The 21,435-nt window shown below is 38.1% G+C and overlaps 2 protein-coding genes across 3 annotated transcripts in view; both read left to right on the forward strand.

Moving 5' to 3' along the window:
- Positions 1 to 10,369, forward strand: part of LOC125239160 (gastrula zinc finger protein XlCGF57.1-like) — a 31,013-nt gene extending 20,644 nt beyond the window's left edge. Inside the window, exons 1-2 of one of the 2 annotated variants that reach the window (XM_048146669.1) lie at positions 2,764 to 2,997; positions 8,105 to 10,369. In XM_048146669.1, coding sequence (XP_048002626.1) covers positions 2,919 to 2,997; positions 8,105 to 9,045 — 1,020 coding nt within the window. In that variant the 5' untranslated portion in view covers positions 2,764 to 2,918 and the 3' untranslated portion in view covers positions 9,046 to 10,369. Of the gene's footprint in view, positions 1 to 2,763; positions 2,998 to 8,104 lie in introns of those variants that run through there. The other variant, XM_048146670.1, reaches the window with a different exon arrangement.
- A 3,387-nt stretch (positions 10,370 to 13,756) lies between these two features.
- On the forward strand, positions 13,757 to 19,461 carry LOC125239159 (gastrula zinc finger protein XlCGF57.1-like). The gene is made up of 2 exons (XM_048146667.1): positions 13,757 to 13,965; positions 17,156 to 19,461. The coding sequence occupies exons 1-2, from the start codon at positions 13,887 to 13,889 to the stop codon at positions 18,967 to 18,969; spliced, it is 1,893 nt and encodes a 630-aa protein (XP_048002624.1). The 5' UTR covers positions 13,757 to 13,886; the 3' UTR covers positions 18,970 to 19,461.
- The last annotated feature ends 1,974 nt before the right edge of the window (positions 19,462 to 21,435 follow it).

Below are 21,435 nucleotides of genomic sequence, written 5' to 3' on the forward strand. Positions count from 1 at the left end.
CTAGTGTTTGAGCAAGTTTCTAAATAAAACATATAAGTACATAATAATAGTAGTTTTAATAACATTTACCCATAGATTTAGATTTATTAAACTAGATTGTGTAGTTAGGTCAAAAAGTGTGTCCACATGAGAGGTCACTGTTTGGGCTGGTGTCCCTCTCGCACTTACTGACAATGTCAACATTATTCAGTGACGTCATCACTGTCATACATTGGGGATACCAGTTAATTTTCAAAGTCACTACTAAATCTACTAATACCCAATTAAAGGTATTTTTTAATTATACAAATCTTTGATTTATGGGCATTAAAATAATTACATTATAATTATTTTCTAATTCTTTAAAATATATCGAAACCCTACTTTGAATATAACACTAAAATAAAATAAGAAGTTTTAAAGTCAGGTAATATACAGATAAAAATACTACTACAATGGTAACCTCATTAACACTGGTCACACGTGCGAGAGGGACACCAGCCCAAACAATGCCCTCTCATGTGGACCGTTTTCGCTAGTCTGATACGATCAACTTTCTCTCTCGATGATAAGGTTCAATTTAGTATGGCAAAAAATGTGATTGAGTTGTCCCCTATAAAAAGTCTTTGCATTTACCTACAATGGAAGCCTATATCAGTCATCTCTTTATTAATATATGCGGGCCAAAGTTACACCCTGTGTTACTCTAACGGACTGTACGGTAACTTGATCGAAAGAGCGAAGCGATTTCCTTCAATTGAACTCCACACGACTCACAGACTACTAAGAAGATACTACGACACGACACGACTCGCTACTCACGTTTCTGCAATTCCATGTTATAAACTTTGAGCGAAATTCTAGTAAATGTAAATGGGTAAACGTATTGTTGAGGTCGTCATATTTACCTTCTTGAACATATTATGAGCCGGCTCGATCAAGGGGTTATGGAGCTACAAAAGTAGAAAACCTAAATTCTATTTGTTAGAGGTCTCGCTGTAGTTGCTAACTCCTCTTCAAAACAAAAAAGTAAGCACAGGTGGCGCGTTGTCTATTCTATTGTTGTTGGTTGTTGGTACGCCACAACTGGTATGACAACTAAAGTTTGTTGTGCCGTTTGTCACTGGAAAAGAACGGCAAATTAAAATTGAAAAAAAAAATAGATGAAATTTTGTCGAGCCAAAGAAAATTGTAATTTCGCACTTCCAGGTGACTACCTAATTTTAACAAATGTAATACCATTAACAGACTATCGCTCCGCCCCAAGATTACCCTGGTCGCGATATTTAAGCTAGGAACCAAAGACCTTTACAGGGGACAGCTCAATCACATTTTTTGCCATACGAAATTAAACCTTATTACTGAAACAGAAAGTCGATCGTATCAGACTAGCGAAAACGGTCCACATGAGAGGGCATTGTTTGGGCTGGTGTCCCTCTCGCACGTGTTGCCAGTGTTAATGAGGTTCCCATTTTAGTAGTATTTTTATCTGTATTTACCTGACTTTATAACTTCTTATTTTATTTTAATGTTATATTCAAACTAGGGTTTCGATATATTTCAAAAAATTTGGAAATAATTATAATGTGATTATTTTGATGCCAGTTTGCCAGTAAATCAAAGATTTGTATAATTAAAAAATACTTTTAATTGGGTGTTAGTAGATTTAGTAGTAACTTTGAAAATTGACTGGTATCCCCAATTTATGACAGTGATGACGTCACTGAATAATGTTGACATTGTCAGCAAGTGCGAGAGGGACACCAGCCCAAACAATTACCTCTCATGTGGACACACTTTTTGACCTAACTAAACAATCTAGTTTAATAATTCTAAATCTATGCTAGGAACATACTACGCGGACGTCCGTCGTAAATCGACCGCGACCGCGACCGATCAGTGTGCACGGAACAAAACATCCAGCGAGCCAGATTTCGATCGGACGTCCATGCGCTCAAGGCCACGTCCACGTCCGTCGACCGATAGTTTGCACGGTTAAGTGTATATTCATTGTCCAGATCCCCGTCCGCGGTCGATTTACGACGGACGTCCGCGTAGTCGTCGTAGTATGTTCCTAGCTTTACGATCCAAGAATTCGCACCGCAATTCATCATAGATTTAGAATTATTAAACTAGTTAGGTCAAAAAGTGTGTCCACATGAGAGGTAATTGTTTGGGCTGGTGTCCCTCTCGCACTTATTGACAATGTCAACATTAGTCAGTGACGTCATCACTGTCATACATTGGGGATACCAGTCAATTTTCAAAGTTATTACCAAATCTACTAATACCCATTTGAACATATTTTTTAATTATACATATCTTTGATTTACTGGCATCAAAATAATTACATTATAATTATTTCCAAATTTTTTGAAATATATCGAAACCCTAGATTGAATATAACATTAAAATAAAATAAGAAGTTATAAAGTCAGGTAATATACAGATAAAAATACTACTAATATGGGAACCTCATTAACACTGGCAACACGTGCGAGAGGGACACCAGCCCAAACAGTGCCCTCTCATGTGGACCGTTTTCGCTAGTCTGATACGATCGACTTTCTGTTTCAGTAATAAGGTTAAATTTCGTATGGCAAAAAATGTGATTGAGCTATCCCGTGTAAAGATCTTTGCAATTCATCCTCATAGCCTGGAGGCTATATTACAATTTCCTTTCGACCGATTTGATCAGCTCGTCTGGTGTGGCCCTTAAGACGGAGCTTCCCAAAGATGATAGAATTGAGCTGTCAATACTCAATGTCACTTGGGCATGGGCACTTCACTTATCTGTCAGTGGCAGTGCGTCTTTGTCTTCATCTCAAAGCGTATTTTACTTGCAATATTTGCATTTCGTATTTGTTTCGATAGGAGCACATCTAAACATCTTGAGTAAGACGTTTTGAGCACAAAAGTATAACTTTTGAGAGTGAGAGATGGAGACGCGTGCTGAGTCTGGCAGCATGTCGCCGGCGCGCGTGAAGCTGGAGCCCGAGACGGACCAGTCGGAAATGGGTAAGCTCATACAATACTAACCGCGATCTACTCCGATATCACTACTCACAATACTTGTGTGATCTGTTGATGCATGTTATTAATATTTATCATAATAGCGCGCGTCAAGTTTCCTGGCAAACTACTGCGTGCTAGATAGATATCCGTTTATTTGCTTGCCACAATACACACAGAATATACAATAAAAGATTTCTAAAACATTCGTAGTAATTTGGAAAGAAATCATCATTTATAAATTAAATTCACTCATTTCCAGTGTTTGTGGTCAACGGATGAAAGACTGTCCGCCGCCACACTACTCTCAGAATTCTAATTTAGAACCCCTCTCTATATATATTCCTTTGTTAATTTCGTTCAGGATCCCATGTACACCATTGTTGTAAATAATCTTGTTTTTATATATTGAAGTGTTGTTGCTTGTCAGACTGAACCAGGATTCCAAAATATCCGATGTTTCTAATAAATATCAAAATATTGGATATTTATGACAAATATCTATTTAAGACATGTTTGCGTTTTGTTCCATTATTTAGGAATACTACTTAGATAAGGAAAAATCTACTATAAAACATGATATTTGGTAGAAAAACAGTAAGAAACACATAAAAATTGTATTTTCAACATTGCTACATTTTTTTAAAACATTTTTGAATTGCGATATTTAAAAAAAAATTATAAGTATCGGATATTTATATCCATTACTATATATTAAAACCGAAATAAATTACACCTATGAAAGAGAAAGTGACCAAGGCCTCCAGTGCCTGAGGCTGGAATCGAACCAGCGTACACTGCAATCGCGGCAGATGCCTATTTCCTGGAGGCTTGGATTTATTTACTGGAGGCCTTGGTCACTTTCTCTTTCATATGTGTAATTTATTTCGGTTTTAATTTATATATATAGTGGTGTGACTACTTTAAGATAGCACAAGTTGAAATATTTTCAAAAGAATTTTGACTTGTGTTAATTAGAATTCATTACTATATATCCTCGAACCCTGGACTGAACACACATGTTGTAGGTGTTTTGTTTGCAAATTAGCCATAAACAATTAAACTAAACAAATCCTCAGCCTTATTGTATTTTATGTATGTACAAAATTTTATTTTTAATTGGTCTCGCCTTACAGTGGTTGATCATTTCTAAGGGTTTGCTTTGCTGCAAGAAATGCCACTTAGGGATAAGCTTGCCTTTCTATGTTTACTTAAATCTTTTATATTATTTATTATACACCATGTTTTTTTTTGTTTTCCATTAAATTGGACACATCATTAGGCTCATTAACAGGAACCACCCAGTATATAGCTTTGACCACTAGCCAGTAAATGACTTAAGTAAGTGTTATGTGGGAGAACCTTGAGAATATCAGAACAGTTAGTGTCAAGTATCTGACAGCACATGTCAAAACAAAATAATACTATTAGGTGGTAATGTAGGTTTGTTGAATTATTGAATATAATATTCAGTAAGAGTTATGGTTAAGACACTAGTTTCTTAGAGAAATTCTTTATTTCTACTTTATTTATTTATTCCTTAAATTAACATTTACAGCCTAGATAAACATATCAATCGTACAGGAGGGTATGAACATGAATAAACATGGTACACTTATATTAAATAGTATGGCAGAACATAAAATACATAAAATAGTACTCACACCTGGATCAAACTTAATAGGCTTTTAAATTAATAATAAATTAACTGTAATAGGCTAGTTTCCTACTAGTCAAATCAGCTTCTTATTAAGAACTATCAAAACAATTTGCTTTTATGTTATTACTATGAAATACTGAGGAGTGATGTCACGGTCCCTTGTTTCTCGTAGATAACCAAGTTTGATAGTTGATTTTGTATGAAGAAAAATAATTCTTCCTAGCTAACTGGGTTATGAAAGAGGATTTTTTATTTCTTCGTAGATAACCATTATTTTTTGGAGTTTTCTACGAAGATTTTTTTTTCTTCTTTGCTTACTCGCTTATGGAATGGGATTTTATTTTCCTTGTAGAAAATCATTAACCAACCGGTTAAGCTTAGAAGAAAAAAATCTTCGTAGAAAACTGCATACAATAATGGTTTTCTTTGAGGAAAAAAAATCCCATTTAAAAACCGGGTAAGCTGAGAAGAAAAAAACATCTTGAAAGCAAAATTGCAAAAAGTAACGGTATTCTACGAGGAAAAACAATCTCATTTCATAAACGAGTAGGCAAAAAAGAAAAAAATTCTTCGTAGAAAACTGCAAAAAATAATGATTATCTATAAAGAAATAAAAGATCCTCTTTCATAACCCAGTTAGCTAGGAAGAATTATTTTTCCTCATGCAAAACCAGCTATCAAACTTGGTTATCTACGAGGAACAAGGGGTCACGGTCAAGTCATTTAGTTCATATTGTTCTCTTTGACTTATTAAATAGAAATGATGTTTAAACATAACTACTGTCCATATATTTCTTCTAATTTTGTCGTGCTTTATTTCGTGCACTGCATAATAGTTATTTGTTATACAAGGGGGCAAAGTTGTATTTTAACGCCGAGTGTGGAATTGAAAAACGAGCCAGTGAAAGGATTCTATAGTTGAACGAGCGAAGCGAGTGGTTCGAGAATAGAATCCTGAACTTGCGAGTTTTTTAACACACGAGAAGTAAAATACATTTCCACCCAAGTGTAACACAAAACTTTTCCCCTCACTGTAGCGAGGAAACTACAATGCAAAAAATGTGTTTATCACTGCTTCCAGTAGTTCCACAGGTGGTAAATCATCTTTATTACTAGATTCACCTACTTTTATCAATTTTAAAGCAGTTAATTTGACTTTATTCAAGGTCAAATTACTTTACCCACTAGTGGATAAAATGCGTTTTTACCCGCTGGTATTAAAGGACAAAACAAGTGTTTCCGAGCTAGTGAGGGGAAAAATATGTTATTTTAAGTTATAGGAATCTACCCATACAACCATTTCAGTCGCAAAATCTTCAAATCAGTAACTAACTGTCAAATGTGACATAACGCGTGGTAACGGCGTGCAAACAATGCGACCGTATTGATACAATAACAAAATGTAGTCGTCGTGTGCACTCGTTACGGTAACAAAATGTGTACGAATTTGTGGCTGTCAATGTCACTGACAGAATGACTTTTAACGACACTTTATTAGTCGACGTTTGCACACATAACGGTAACAACATGTGGACGAATTTGTGGCTGTCATTGTCACTGTCAGAACGGTTTCTGACAGTGACATTGACAGAATTTGTACACACATGTGTAGGTCTGATTACCGAACTGCTCCTAAACCACTGTATCCGCAAATGACAATCTGAAATACGAAGGTTTCTCAAACTGTCTTGTGAAGTTGTGGACTGGTTGCTTTGAATCATTTAAATATGAGCGAATTAAATAATAATAAACGACGACGACCATTTAAGCACTCTTCGACATTTTATAGAAATTAAGAAAAGTGCAGAATGATAATACAAATAGATAAGCACTTTATAGTTACTTAATGTATTAAATTTATAATTTTTAATTCTTATTGATAAAAATGAAGTGTAGTGTTGCTTTACACAATAAAAGTAGGAATCAAATGAAATAGAGTATTTACTGTGATATTAATAGAATTTCTGTTGCGCAATGATAGTTTTTTTCAGTACAGATGCTGCTTTTTTTAACGCAGTAGTGCGAGCAAATCAAGCAATGATTCATTTCTTGTCTGGTCGAAACTCTTAGCTTAGATTTAGGTACTGAAAATCGTCGTACGATACACGTGCGAAAAGGACATTCACAACTCGTGTCGATTTAAAACACTCCCTTCGTTCGTGTATTAATTTATTGCTACTCGTATCGATTTTCCTCTTTTCCGCACTCGTATCTACAAGTATTTTGTTTAGGTTACAAAAAAAAAACACATTATTTACTCTACTACGTTTTATTTATGTCTCTTTAACATTACAAATTTGTAGACACTTATCTATACAAAAATCTTGACAAAAGAAGTACAGATCGCTGAAATGAATGTTGATAGTAATATTAATGAAGACTACTTCAACAAGTGTCAATTGTGAAATGCCGCACAATACTAGTTGCTCTATAGAAGACCATAATAATATGATCCCCGATCCTTTACAACCCAGCAGCTCGGTACGCACGTTACAATTTTTTTTAATCTTCTTTAGTGAGGGCAACTGAGTACGACGGCATATTTAATTGTTTATAAAGTTTGAGGATACCTGAAAAACATAAATACAAGAAGCCATTCTGCTTTCGGTCACGCGTGTACGCTGCGACCATTTTGCGACCGTTTGTTGACCGTTTGGTGACCGTTTGGCGACTGTTTTTTACATGGAATATTACCGTCTTAATCCATATTTTAACAACTTTATTGGTTTTCTAGGCATTATTTTTATTATTTCAGTATAGTATATGCACCAGAGCACTAAAACTTCACCAATCAATATACATAATACGCAAACACCGAGTAGTCAATAATATTATTACTGGTTAAACTGAGGTAAATTGATGGCGCGTTGATAAATTTAGACTTATTTTATGAAATCACTCGAGCAATTTAATTGGCCATGGTAATTAGCCCACATTATATTACAAATGCAAACAATATTTATCTTTAACAAATTCTTACGCCATTACATTTTAATGTCAAATGATTTTATTTCTTTTTTACTTTGACGTCTCTGACAGTCGCCATTTGAAAAGAATGAAATGAACGAATGATTTTGGGAAAGTAGTCGCCAAACGGTAACAATGTGTGCACGCGTAGTGCACACTTCTGTCACTTCTGTGACCATTTGTGCCTGTTACCAATCGTCCCCATTTGGGTCGCCGCGACTAAACGTCGACCGTACTGCGACTAAGCATTGAGACCCGAAGACCTGTGTGTACACAAAATAGGAGGATTTGCGTAGGAACGGCGACCGATTATGGTTATATGGGTAGCTTACTTGCCCAAAGAACCTTCCCTTAAAAGTTCACGGAAATCAATAAAAACAGGTTGTAATTTGTGTAAATTTGTTTAGATGTCATTAAAGTGACATACACACATAAATAAATATATACGTAACTTGGTCGAATTGTAATTATAACCAATTGTTTCAGCCCCTGTGAAGGAAGAAGCTGTATTCCTGGATGAAGAGGAGCGCGTGAAGGAGGAGTGGTCGGGCAGCACGGCCGGGCGCGGCGTGAGCGAGGCAGCCATGCTGGCCGACTTGTACATCGAGCACGAGGTGAAGGACGAGCTCGTGCTGGGGCCGGAGCGCCCGCACCGCCCCGTAGTCGCCCCGGCCGCCCTGTCTAATCGTGTCGCAGCGTCCGCCGAGCCCGCACACACACCCAGTGCCATCGCCACCGTCTATCAGTGTCACCATTGCAGCCAACTGTTCTGGGACAAATCGGCTGTAGAGAAACACGTACACACTCACTCACCTTTACACGATTCAACAGCAGGAGATTATAATACAAAACGACACGATGATTTACACAATCATCCGAGAACTCACACAGACGATAAACCTTTCTGGTGTAGTCAATGTGACTACAAGTGTAAACAAAAAAGTAATTTACAATCTCACTTGATCACTCACACTGACGAGAGACCGTTTAGTTGCAGCCACTGTGACTACAAGAGTAAAACAAAAGGTGATTTACAGAAGCACCTGATGACTCACACGAACGAAAAGCCTTTTAGTTGTGGGCACTGTGACTACAAAGGTAGACGAAAAGCAGATGTAAAGAGTCACCTGAGGACTCACACAGACGAGAAGCCTTTCGGTTGTGGGCAGTGTGACTACAAGTGTAAACGAAAAGAAGAGTTACAGAGACATTTTAGGACTCACACAGGCGAGAAACCTTTATATTGTAACTACTGTTACTACAAGTGTAGAACAAAAGATCGTATAAAATCTCATCTGATGACTCACACTGACGATAAGCCTTTTAGTTGTAGTCAATGTGACTACAAATGTAGACGAAAATCACTGTTAAAGGCTCACATGATGACACACACTGGCGAAAAACACAATTACGGAAGCACCTGTTGAGTGTTGACTCACGCAGATAAGAAGCCTTTTAGTTGTAGGCACTGTGCCTACAAATGTAGACAAAATGTATATTTAAAAACTCACCTGATGACTCATACCGGCGAATATCCTTTTAGTTGTAGCCACTGTGACTACAAGTGTAAAAGCAGAGTAAATTTAAAGTCTCACCTGACGATTCACACTGATGATAAGAGTTTTAGTTGCAGCCTCTGTGACTTCAAGTCTAGACGAAAAGCAAATTTACAGACCCACTTGATGACTCACACAGACGAGAAACCATTCAGGTGTAGCCACTGTGACTACAAGTGTAGACGAAAAGCAGAATTACAAACTCACCTGATAATTCACACTGACGAAAAGCCTTTTAGTTGTAGGCACTGTGACTACAAATGTAAACGAAAACCATATTTAGAATCTCACTTGATGACTCACACCAAAGAGGATCGAGTAATAAAGTGTTTCTGTCTAAGCAAAATGTACACCTAGTATGCATAGACTGCTATCTTTCGACACAGGCTTAAAACTTTTGAACCGCAGTTTTTACAATGTGTTGTGCTAAAATACTTAAAATGTCTAATATGAATATTAGCGCCAACGTCGGCAAACAAACCTACGATCTGCATAATGGAAAGCGGTCACCTTAACCTATGGACGTTTGCAACTCAAGGGGTGTCACATGCGCGTTCCACAGCCGGAGCGTCCGCGGGAGGAAATTCCTCTGAAACCGCTCGGTGCGCGACCATTTAGGTTGCAAGGTGTTTGGGTGAGCGCCTTGTCGGTGGCGAGCGGTGCGATGATGAAAACTGGACGTTGGCATCGTGTCAAACAGTTCCTCAGAACACAACCCATTGTACAGGCGATAGAACACTCATAAGGAGGCGAAGTCTCGATTTAGTACTGATTGATAGCCAACATTTCGTAACTGGCTACAAACCGGGAATCTTGATGCCCATTTTGTAGCCGGTTACGTAAACGTATGGGGCCAGAGTAGTTAGTAGACCGTTTGGTAACTAAGTTTTGTAACTGGCTACAAATTGGGGATCAAGATTCCCGGTTTGTAGCTGGTTACGTAAAATCGAATCTAGGACGGTGTACACTGTACACATGGACAGACAGACAGAGCGAAAATATATGGTATGCAAATACATATACAACCTATTTGACTACGGAACCCGAATAAATTACTCAATGTTAGCATTGTTCGAACAAATCATTGATTCATGACGGCAAAGAAATTGTGACTTGACCGACTGAAGTAAACAGTATTTTTTTTTTTTGTAAATTGTATGCCTCGTAAAAAAATTTTCTCAAACATGGTATGAAATATTGATGTTATGTGCCTTATAATTGGTCGCTACCAATTATAAGGCACATAACATCAATATTTCATATCAATCAATCGTCCTAGCCGCACCTGCAACGTCATACTTCGCTAAGTATGACGTTGCAGGTGCGGCTAGGACGATTGATAGATAATGGAATTTCATACAAACCTTGCAGGCCAAGGCCGGCAAAGTCTTCTTTTTTAATTTCCAAACAGATAATTGTGACATAACATCCAGGTATTTAGCCAATTAAAAAAAAACTATAAGGGGCTTTATAGACGTGCCAACTGCAACTGGTACGGGCCCTAGACAATATTTGATTTTGGGTGCGTTTTCATACAAAAAAAAAATTTTTCGTTTTTTTTGAATTTTTTTTTTACTTTTTGTTTTTTTATAAGCGTATACGGGGCATCAAAGGGGAACGAAAATTCGATTATTTTTGCGCTACGACGCACTGTTTAGGAGATACAGCCATCTAAAGTTACTATTTTCAGTAGACTTTATTTATTTCATACCATGTTTGAGAAAAGCACTATACATATTACATACCTCGGCGGGAAATGGGGTTGCCCGCCTCAGACCTATCCTATATCTATATGTCTTCGGCCGGCAACCCCCTTTGTCCCGGCCTCTGTAGTAATGTACTATAGTTTAACGAGATTTGGGTTTCATTCATTGTTCTGACTAGTGACCACCATAATCAAATTCTTGCTATACCCTTTTTAAGTATCCATTTGTGTGTGTACCTATTGTAAAAATTATATGGTATGGCAAATAAAGAACGATTGAAGTTAATATTACTTCTAGTACTGTAGCCAATAGCAGTCTCCGTAAAGAAAAACCTTTGGTGATATTTTTTGTAGGTCTAGACAGGTGATATGGTTTCATGTTATTAATCTTTAAAACCGGCCAAGAGCGTGTCGGGCCACGCTCAGTGTAGGGTTCCGTAGTTTTCCGTATTTTTCTCAAAAACTACTGAACCTATCAAGTTCAAAACAATTTTCCTAGAAAGTCTTTATAAAGTTCTACTTTTGTGATTTTTTTCATATTTTTTAAACATACGGTTCAAAAGTTAGAGGGGGGGGGACGCACTTTTTTTTCCTTTAGGAGCGATTATTTCCGAAAATACTAATATTATCTAAAAACCATCTTAGCAAACCCTTATTCATTTTTAAATACCTATCCAACAATATATCACACGTTGGGGTTGGAATGAAAAAAAAATCAGCCCCCACTTTACATGTAGGGGGGGGGTACCCTAATAAAACATTTTTTTCCATTTATTATTTTTGTACTTTGTCGGCGTGATTGAAATACATATTGGTACCAAATTTCAGCTTTCTAGTGCTAACGGTTACTGAGATTATCCGCGGACGGACAGACAGACATGGCGAAACTATAAGGGTTCCTAGTTGACTACGGAACCCTAAAAATCAATATAAATTATCAACCGGTCTAAATATTTGATATGTAAAAGTTTATAAGTATAAATGTTAAAGCCATGTGTAACAGCCAATAGTTCTTGCAGCATTGATAGCATACTAGTGTTTGAGCAAGTTTCTAAATAAAACATATAAGTGCATAATAATAGTAGTTTTAATAACATTTACCTACAATGGAAGCCTATATCAGTCATCTCTTTATTAATATATGCGGGCCAAAGCTACACCCTGTGTTACTGTAACGGACTCTACGGTAACTTGGTCGAACGAGCGAGCGATGTTCTTCAATTGAACTCCACACGACTCACAGACTACTAAGAAGATACTACGACACGACTCGCTACTCACGTTTCTGCAATTCCAACTTTGAACGAAATTCATGTAAATGGGTAAACGTATTGCTCAGGTCGTCATATTTACCTTCTTGAACATATTATGAGCCGGTTCGATCAAGGGGTTATGGAGCTACAAAAGTAGAAAACCTAAACTCTATTTGTTAGTGGTCTCGCTGTAGTTGCTAACTCCTCTTCAAAACAAAAAAGTAAGCACAGGTGGCGCGTTGTCTATTCGATTGTTGTTGGTACGCCACAACTGGTATGACAACTAAAGTTTGTTGTGCCGTTTGTCACTGGAAATGAACGGCAAATTAAAATTTTAAAAAAATAGACGAAATTTTGTCGAGCCAAAGAAAATTGTAATTTCGCACTTCCAGGTGACTACCTAATTTTAACAAATGTAATACCAAACAAAACATCCAGCGAGCCAGATTTCGATCGGATGTCCATGCGCACAAGGCCACGTCCACGTCCGTCGACCGATAGTTTGCACGGTTAAGTGTATATTCATTGTCCAGATCCCCGTCCGCGGCAACGGCAAATTAAGCTAGGAACATACTACGCGGACATCCGTCGTAAATCGACCGCGGACGGGAATCTGGACAATGAAATTACACATAACCGTGCAAACTATCGGTCGACGGACGTGGACGTGGCCTTGAAGCTAGGAACACACTACGCGGACGTCCGTCGTGAATCGACCGCGGACGGGAATCTGGGCAATGAAATTACACATAACCGTGCAAACTATCGGTCGACGGACGTGGCCTTGAGCGCATGGACGTCCGTTCGAAATCTGGCTCGCTGGATGTTTTGTTCCGTGCACACTGTTCGGTCGCGGTCGCGGTCGTTTTACGACGGACGTCCGCGTAGTATGTTCCTAGCTTGAGCGCATGGACGTCCGATCGAAATCTGGCTCGCTGGATGTTTTGTTCTGTGCACACTGATCGGTCGCGGTCGATTTACGACGGACGTCCGCGTAGTATGTTCCTAGCTTTAAAATTGAAAAAAATAGACGAGATTTTGTCGAGCCAAAGAAAATTGTGTAATTTCGCACTTCCAGGTGACTACCTAATTTTAACAAATGTAATACCATTACAGACTATCGCTCCGCCCCAAGATTACCCTGGTCGCGATATTTAAGCTAGGAACATACTACGCGGACGTCCGTCGTAAATCGACCGCGACCGCGACCGATCAGTGTGCAGGGAACAAAACATCCAGCGAGCCAGATTTCGATCGGACGTCCATGTGCTCAAGGCCACGTCTACGTCCGTCGACCGATAGTTTGCACGGTTAAGTGTATATTCATTGTCCAGATCCCCGTCCGCGGTCGATTTACGACGGACGTCCGCGTAGTATGTTCCTAGCTTTACGCTCCAAGAATTCGCATCGCAATTCATCCTCATAGCCTGGAGGCTATATTACAATTTCCTTTCGACCGATTTGATCAGCTCGTCTGGTGTGGCCCTTAAGACGGAGCTACGATAGAATTGAGCTGTCAATACTGAATGTCACTTGGCCACTTCACTTATATGTCAGCATCGACCTACAATAATAATTTAATTTTTAATTATAATTCTGTGTATGTCAGTGGCAGTGGCTGTGCGTCTTTGTCTTCATCTCAAAGCGTATTTTACTTGCAATATTTTCATTTCGTATTTGTTTCGATAGGAGCACATCTAAACATCTTGAGTAAGATGTTTTGAGCACAAAAGTATAACTTTTGAGAGTGGGAGATGGAGACGAGTGCCGAGTCTGGCAGCATGTCGCCGGCGCGCGTGAAGCTGGAGCCCGAGACGGACCAGTCGGAAATGGGTAAGCTCATACAATAATAACCGCGATCTACCCCGATGTCCACTACTCACTATACTTGTGTGATCTGTTGATGTATGTTATTAATATTTATCATAATAGCGCGCGTTAAGTTTCCTGGCAAACTACTGCGTGCCAGATAGATATCCGTTTATTTGCTTGCCACAATACACACAGAATATACAATAAAAGAGTTCTAAAACATTCGAAGTAATTTGGAAAGAAATCATCATTTATAAATTAAATTCACTCATTTCCAGTGTTTGTGGTCAACGGATGAAAGACTGTCCGCCGCCACACTACTCTCAGAATTCTAATTTAGAACCCCTCTCTATATATAATCCTTAGTTAATTTCGTTCAGGATCCCATGTACACCATTGTTGTAAATAACCTTGTTTTTATATATTGAAGTGTTGTTGCTTGTCAGACTGAACCAGGATTCGAAAATATCCGATATTTCTAATAAATATCAAAATATTGGATATTTATGACAAATATCTATTTAAGACATGTTTGCGTTTTGTTCCATTATTTAGGAATACTACTTAGATAAGGAAAAATCTACTATAAAACATGATATTTGGTAGAAAAACAGTAAGAAACACATAAAAATTGTATTTTCAACATTGCTACATTTTTTTAAAACATTTTTGAATTGCGATATTTAAAAAAAAATTATAAGTATCGGATATTTATATCCATTACTATATATTAAAACCGAAATAAATTACACCTATGAAAGAGAAAGTGACCAAGGCCTCCAGTGCCTGAGGCTGGAATCGAACCAGCGTACCCTGCAATCGCGGCAGATGCCTATTTCCTGGAGGCTTGGATTTATTTACTGGAGGCCTTGGTCACTTTATCTTTCATATGTGTAATTTATTTCGGTTTTAATTTATATATATATAGTGGTGTGACTACTTTAAGATAGCACAAGTTGAAATATTTTCAAAAGAATTTAATTTGACTTGTGTTAATTAGAATTCATCATCATCATCATATCAGCCCTCTATCGCCCACTGCTGAGCATAGGCCTCTCTTCTAGTACGCCACTTGTCCCGGTCCTGAGCTAGTCTCATCCAGTTGTGGCCCGCAATTTTCCGGATGTCGTATTAGAATTAGAATTAGAATTCATTACTATATATCCTCGAACCCTGGACTGAACACACATGTTGTAGGTGTTTTGTTTGCTAATTAGCCATAAACAATTAAACTAAACAAATCCTCAGCCTTATTGTATTTAATGTATGTACAAAATTTTATTTTTAATTGGTCTCACCTTACAGTGGTTGATCATTTCTAAGGGTTTGCTTTGCTGCAAGAAATGCCACTTAGGGATAAGCTTGCCTTTCTATGTTTACTTAAATCTTTTATATTATTTATTATACACCATGTTTTTTTTTGTTTTCCATTAAATTGGACACATCATTAGGCTCATTAACAGGAACCACCCAGTATATAGCTTTGACCACTCACCAGCCAGTAAATGACTTAAATAAGTGTTATGTGGGAGAACCTTAAGTTAGTGTCAAGTATCTGACAGCACATGTCAAAACAAAATAATACTATTAGGTTTGTTGAATTATTGAATATAATATCCAGTAAGAGTTATGGTTAAGCTTAAGACACTGGTTTCTTAGAGAAATTCTTTATTTCTACTTTATTTATTTATTCCTTAAATTAACATTTACAGCCTAGCTAAACATATCAATCGTACAGGAGGGTATGAACATGAATAAACATGGTACACTTATATTAAATAGTGTGGCGGAACATAAAATACATAAAATAGTACTCACACCTGGATCAAACTTAATAGGCTTATAAATTAATAATAAATTAACTGTAATAGGCTAGTTTCTTACTAGTCAAATCAGCTTTTTAAGAACTATCAAAACAATTTGCTTTTATGTTATTACTATGAAATACTGAGGAGTGATGTCACGGTCCCTTGTTTCTCGTAGATAACCAAGTTTGATAGTTGATTTTGTATGAGGAAAAATAATTCTTCCTAGCTAACTGGGTTATGAAAGAGGATTTTTTATTTCTTCGTAGATAACCATTATTTTTTGGAGTTTTCTACGAAGATTTTTTTTTCTTCTTTGCTTACTCGCTTATGAAATGGGATTTTATTTTCCTTGTAGAAAATCATTAACCAACCGGTTAAGCTTAGAAGAAAAAAATCTTCGTAGAAAACTGCATACAATAATGGATTTCTTTGAGGAAAAAAAATCCCATTTAAAAACCGGGTAAGCTGAGAAGAAAAAAAACATCTTGAAAGCAAAATTGCAAAAAGTAACGGTTTTCTACGAGGAAAAACAATCTCATTTCATAAACGAGTAAGCAAAAAAGAAAAAAAATCTTCAAGGGGTAAGCAAAAAAGAAAAAACCCAGTTAGCTAGGAAGAATTATTTTTCCTCATACAAAACCAGTTATCAAACTTGGTTATCTACGAGGAACAAGGGGTCACGGTCAAGTCATTTAGTTTATATTGTTCTCTTTGATTTATTAAATATAAATGATGTTTAAACATAACTACTGTCCATATATTTCTTCTAATTTTTTCGTGCACTGCATAATAGTTATTTGTTATACAAGGGGGCAAAGTTGTATTTTAACGCCGAGTGTGGAATTGAAAAACGAGCAAGTGAAAGGATTCTATAATTGAACGAGCGAAGCGAGTGGTTCGAGAATAGAATCCTGAACTTGCGAGTTTTTTAACACACGAGAAGTAAAATACATTTGCACCCGAGTGTAACACAAAACTTTTCCCTTCACTGTAGCGAGGAAACTACAATGCAAAAAATGTGTTTATCACTGCTTCTAGTAGTTCCACAGGTGGTAAATCATCTTTATTACTAGATTCAACTCCTTTTATCAATTTTAAAGCAGTAAATTGACTTTATTCAAGGTCAAATTACTTTACCCACTAGTGGATAAAATGTGTTTTTACCCGCTGGTATTAAAGGACAAAATAAGTGTTTCCGAGCTAGTGAGGGGAAAAATATTTTATTTTAAGTTATAGGAATCTAGCTTACTTGCCCAAAGAACCTTCCCTTAAAAGTTCACGGAAATCAATAAAAACAGATTGTGATTTGTGTAAATTTGTTTAGATGTCATTAAAGTGACATACACACATAAATAAATATATACGTAACTTGGTCGAATTGTAATTATAACCAATTGTTTCAGCCCCTGTGAAGGAAGAAGCTGTATTCTTGGATGAAGAGGAGCGCGTGAAGGAGGAGTGGTCGGACAGCCCGGCCGTGCTCGGCGTGAGCGAGGCAGCCATGCTGGCCGACTTGTACATCGAGCACGAGGTGAAGGACGAGCTCGTGCTGGGGCCGGAGCGCCCGCACCGCCCCGTAGTCGCCCCGGCCGCGCTATATAATCGTGTCGCAGCGTCCGCTCTCGTCTCCCCTGCTGCGGTGTCGGGTGTGCGCCGCTCGTGCTCGGTCAGGCTGGAGCGCCTGCTGGTGGACGCGGCGCGGCGCACCTGCCGGGTCGCGCGCCGCACGTACAAGCTGCGCGCCGCCGAGCCCGCACACACACCCAGCGCCAACGCCACCGGCTACCAGTGTCACCATTGCGGAAAACGGTTCACGAACAAGTCGGTTTTAAAGAAACACGTACACACTCACTCACCTTTTCATAATTCTACCGTAGGCTATGATGGTATAGAACGACACAGCAGCAAAAAACGGTGTAAAAAGGCTAACATGATTATATACACCAGTGAAAAGTCTTTCGGGTGTAATCAATGTAGTTACAAGAGTAATTCTAAATCAACGTTACAAACTCATCTGATGACTCACACTGGCGACAAACCCTTCAGTTGTACCCACTGTGACTACAAGTTTGGAAGCAAAACACAATTAAAATCACATCTGATGATTCACACTGATGATAAGCCATTTAGTTGTAGCCACTGTGACTACAAGTGTAAACTAAAAGCAGTTTTACAGGCTCACCTAACGACTCACATTGACGAGAAGCCATTTAATTGTAGGCACTGTGACTACAAGTGTAAACGAAAAACAAATTTACAGTCTCACATGATGACTCACACTGACGAGAAGCCCTTTAGTTGTGGCCACTGTGACTGCAAATTTAAAACGAAATCGCATTTACGGAGGCACCTGATGACTCACGAGAAGCCTTTAAATTGTAGCTACTGTGACTACAGGTGTAGAACAAAAGCAGATATAAAGTCTCACCTGAAGACCCACATAGACGAAAAGCCATTTAGCTGTACCCGCTGCGACTACAAGTGTAGACGAAAAGCAGAATTACAGACTCATCTGCGTACTCACACTAACGAGGAGCCTTTTAGTTGTAGCCACTGTGACTACAAGTGTAAACAAAAAGTACATTTAAACTCGCACCTGATCACTCACACTGACGAGAAGTTTTTTAGTTGCAGCCACTGTGACTTCAAGTGTAGACGAAAATATTGTTTGCAAATGCACCTAATGACCCACACAGACGAGAAACCGTTAAGTTGTAGCCACTGTGACTACAAGTGTAGACGGAAAGATCAATTACGGACTCATGTAATGACTCACACTAACAAAAAACCTTTTAGTTGTAGCCACTGTGACTACAAGTTTAAAACGAAATCACATTTACGGAGACACCTGATGACTCACACAGGCGAGAAACCTTTTAATTGTTGCTACTGTGACTACAAGTGTAGATCAAAAACAGATCTAAACAGTCACCTGATAATCCACACTGACCAAAAGCCTTTTAGCTGTACCCGCTGCGACTACAAGTGTAGACGAAAAGTAGAATTGCAAACTCACCTGAAGACTCACACTGACGAGAAGCCATTTAGTTGTAGCCACTGTGACTACAAGTGTAGACAAAAATCACATTTACAGTATCACCTAATGATTCACACAGACGAAAGGCCTTTTAGTTGTAGGCACTGTGATAAAAAGTATAAAACAAAATCACATTTACGGAGGCACCTGATGACTCACACTAACGAGGAGCCTTTGTAGCCGCTGCGACTAGTGTAGACGAAAAGCAGAATTACAGACAGATTCATCTGAGTAATCATTCAGACGGAAAGCCTTTTAGTTCGCCGTTTAGGCGGCTTTGGATGCGACAGAGCGTAGGGACATCGACTTTTCGGCGATGACCCAGGGCTTCGATGATGAACATCGCCGTCGAGTCGCGTGTCTATCAATATTCCATCGGATATATTCTGGGGAGTGCGCTCAAGAAGTCCACGACCTAATCCCTCCTCCTTTCCATCTTTGGACGTCGAGGCGGGGAGAACGAATGCACCCGTATGCGGTTAATATTCCATTTGTCCGCACGAAACAAATTGCCTCATCTTTTGTGATGCGGACTGTGGAATGCGCTCCCACCATCTGTGTTCCCAGATAAATACGACCTCGGTCTGTTTAAAGCGAGAGTGATTAGGCTATTACTGAATCGGCGAGCTCCATCTTAGACTCTGTCTTCACTTTCCATTTAATATAATCTAATAAAAAATAAAAGGTGTAGCCACTGTGACTCATAGATTTAGAATTATTAAACTAGATTGTGGAATCACATTTTTTGCCATACTAAATTGAACCTTATCACTGAGACAGAAAGGTGATCGTATCAGACTAGCGAAAACGGTCCACATGAGAGGGCATTGTTTGGGCTGGTGTCCCTCTCGCACGTGTTGCCCGTGTTAATGAGGTTATCATAGTAGTAGTATTTTTATCTGTATATTACCTGACATTATAACTTCTTATATTATTTTAGGGTTATATTCAAACTAGGGTTTCGATATATCTCAAAGAATTGGAAAATAATTATAATGTAATTATTTTGATACCAATAAATCAAAGATTTGTATAATTAAAAAATATGTTCAAATGGGTATTAGTAGATTTGGTAGTAACTTTGAAATTTGACTGGTATCCCCAATGTATGACAGTGATGACGTCACTGAATAATGTTGACATTGTCAGTAAGTGCGAGAGGGACACCAGCCCAAACAATGACGTCTCATGTGGACACACTTTTTGACCTAACTACTCATTCTGGTTTAACTGTAATTCTGTGCTGTGACTACAAATCGTCACTACTTAAGAAAAAACTTATATCTTCGTCTGTCAGTGAAAAGAAAACTGAGGAACAGCGTGAGATACGAGATTATTTCAAAGTAGTGACGAAATGTAGACAGGAAGTAAATTTTCAGAGGCACCGCAGGGAAGTAATTCAGGACCTCTGCTTTTGCATGCCTGCATACTTTTTGCTGATTATGTATCTATTGTTATTCCGCTACTTATCCGACATAACATAAATAATTAGCAACAATACCTACAATCGCAACATGGATGCATTATAACAGGTAACCTATCGATGTTTCGAAAATCTTTTGTCCGATTATCACTTGTCCGAAATCGGTTGACAGAATTTTTATAATCCAAATACATTGTTTGCCATATTTTTAAAATGTCGCTTGTTTGCTATGCCACATTATCGTTTTCCTGAAACTCAATAGCCAGAAGAACGGTTGCCAACTTTATCATTTGACAACCGATTTGTTAACCACCTTTTCATAAATCCGATGCTACGTGACATCGAAATGTCATTTTCCCTAATATCATTTTATAGAAACTGAATAAACAAACATTTGCTAGAAAAGTAAGTTAGGTTAGGTTAGAACTGTGACCATACAGAAATAAACTTGTGTTAGAAAAGTGGGTTAGGTTAGGTTAGAACTGCGACCATACAGAAACAAACATTTGCTAGAAAAGTGGGTTAGGTTAGGTTAGAACTTTACTGCGACCATACAGAAATAAACTTGTGTTAGAAAAGTGGGTTAGGTTAGGTTAGAACTGCGACCCTACAAAAGCAAACGATTGCTAGAAAAGTGGGTTAGGTTAGGTTAGAACTGCGACCATACAGAAATAAACTTGTGTTAGAAAAGTGGGTTAGGTTAGGTTGGAACTGCGACCATACAGAAACAAACATTTGCAAGAAAAGTGGGTTAGGTTAGAACTGCGACCATACAGAAACAAACGTGTGCTAGAAAAGTGGGTTAGGTTAGGTTAGAACTGCGACCCTCACGGAAACAAACGTAAGAAAAGTGGGTTAGGTTAGGTTAGAACTGCGACCCTACAGAAATAAACCTTTGCCATAAACTCTTATGGCAAGGATTCTTAGGTCAAGTAAGAACTGGGACCGTGAGGATCGGGAACAAACTTTTGTTAGAAAATTAAGGATTTATTGAACTTTTGATATAGCGGCTTCGAATTATACGCCATATAAAAAAAAGCTGTCAAATGACAAATGTTAATTCGAATTTCGAACTTTTGATATAGCGGCTAAATAATATTTCGGAATAAAAACTTTACGCGACAAAAAGTAGTTGTCAAATGATTCTTCGGAATTTTAATATGTGTTGATTCGAATCATAAGCGAAACCAAATTACAGCGAAATAAGAATGGGGAAAATAATA

This window comes from Leguminivora glycinivorella, chromosome 25 (genome assembly GCF_023078275.1).
Source record: "Leguminivora glycinivorella isolate SPB_JAAS2020 chromosome 25, LegGlyc_1.1, whole genome shotgun sequence".
NCBI classification, from domain to species: Eukaryota; Metazoa; Arthropoda; class Insecta; order Lepidoptera; family Tortricidae; genus Leguminivora; species Leguminivora glycinivorella.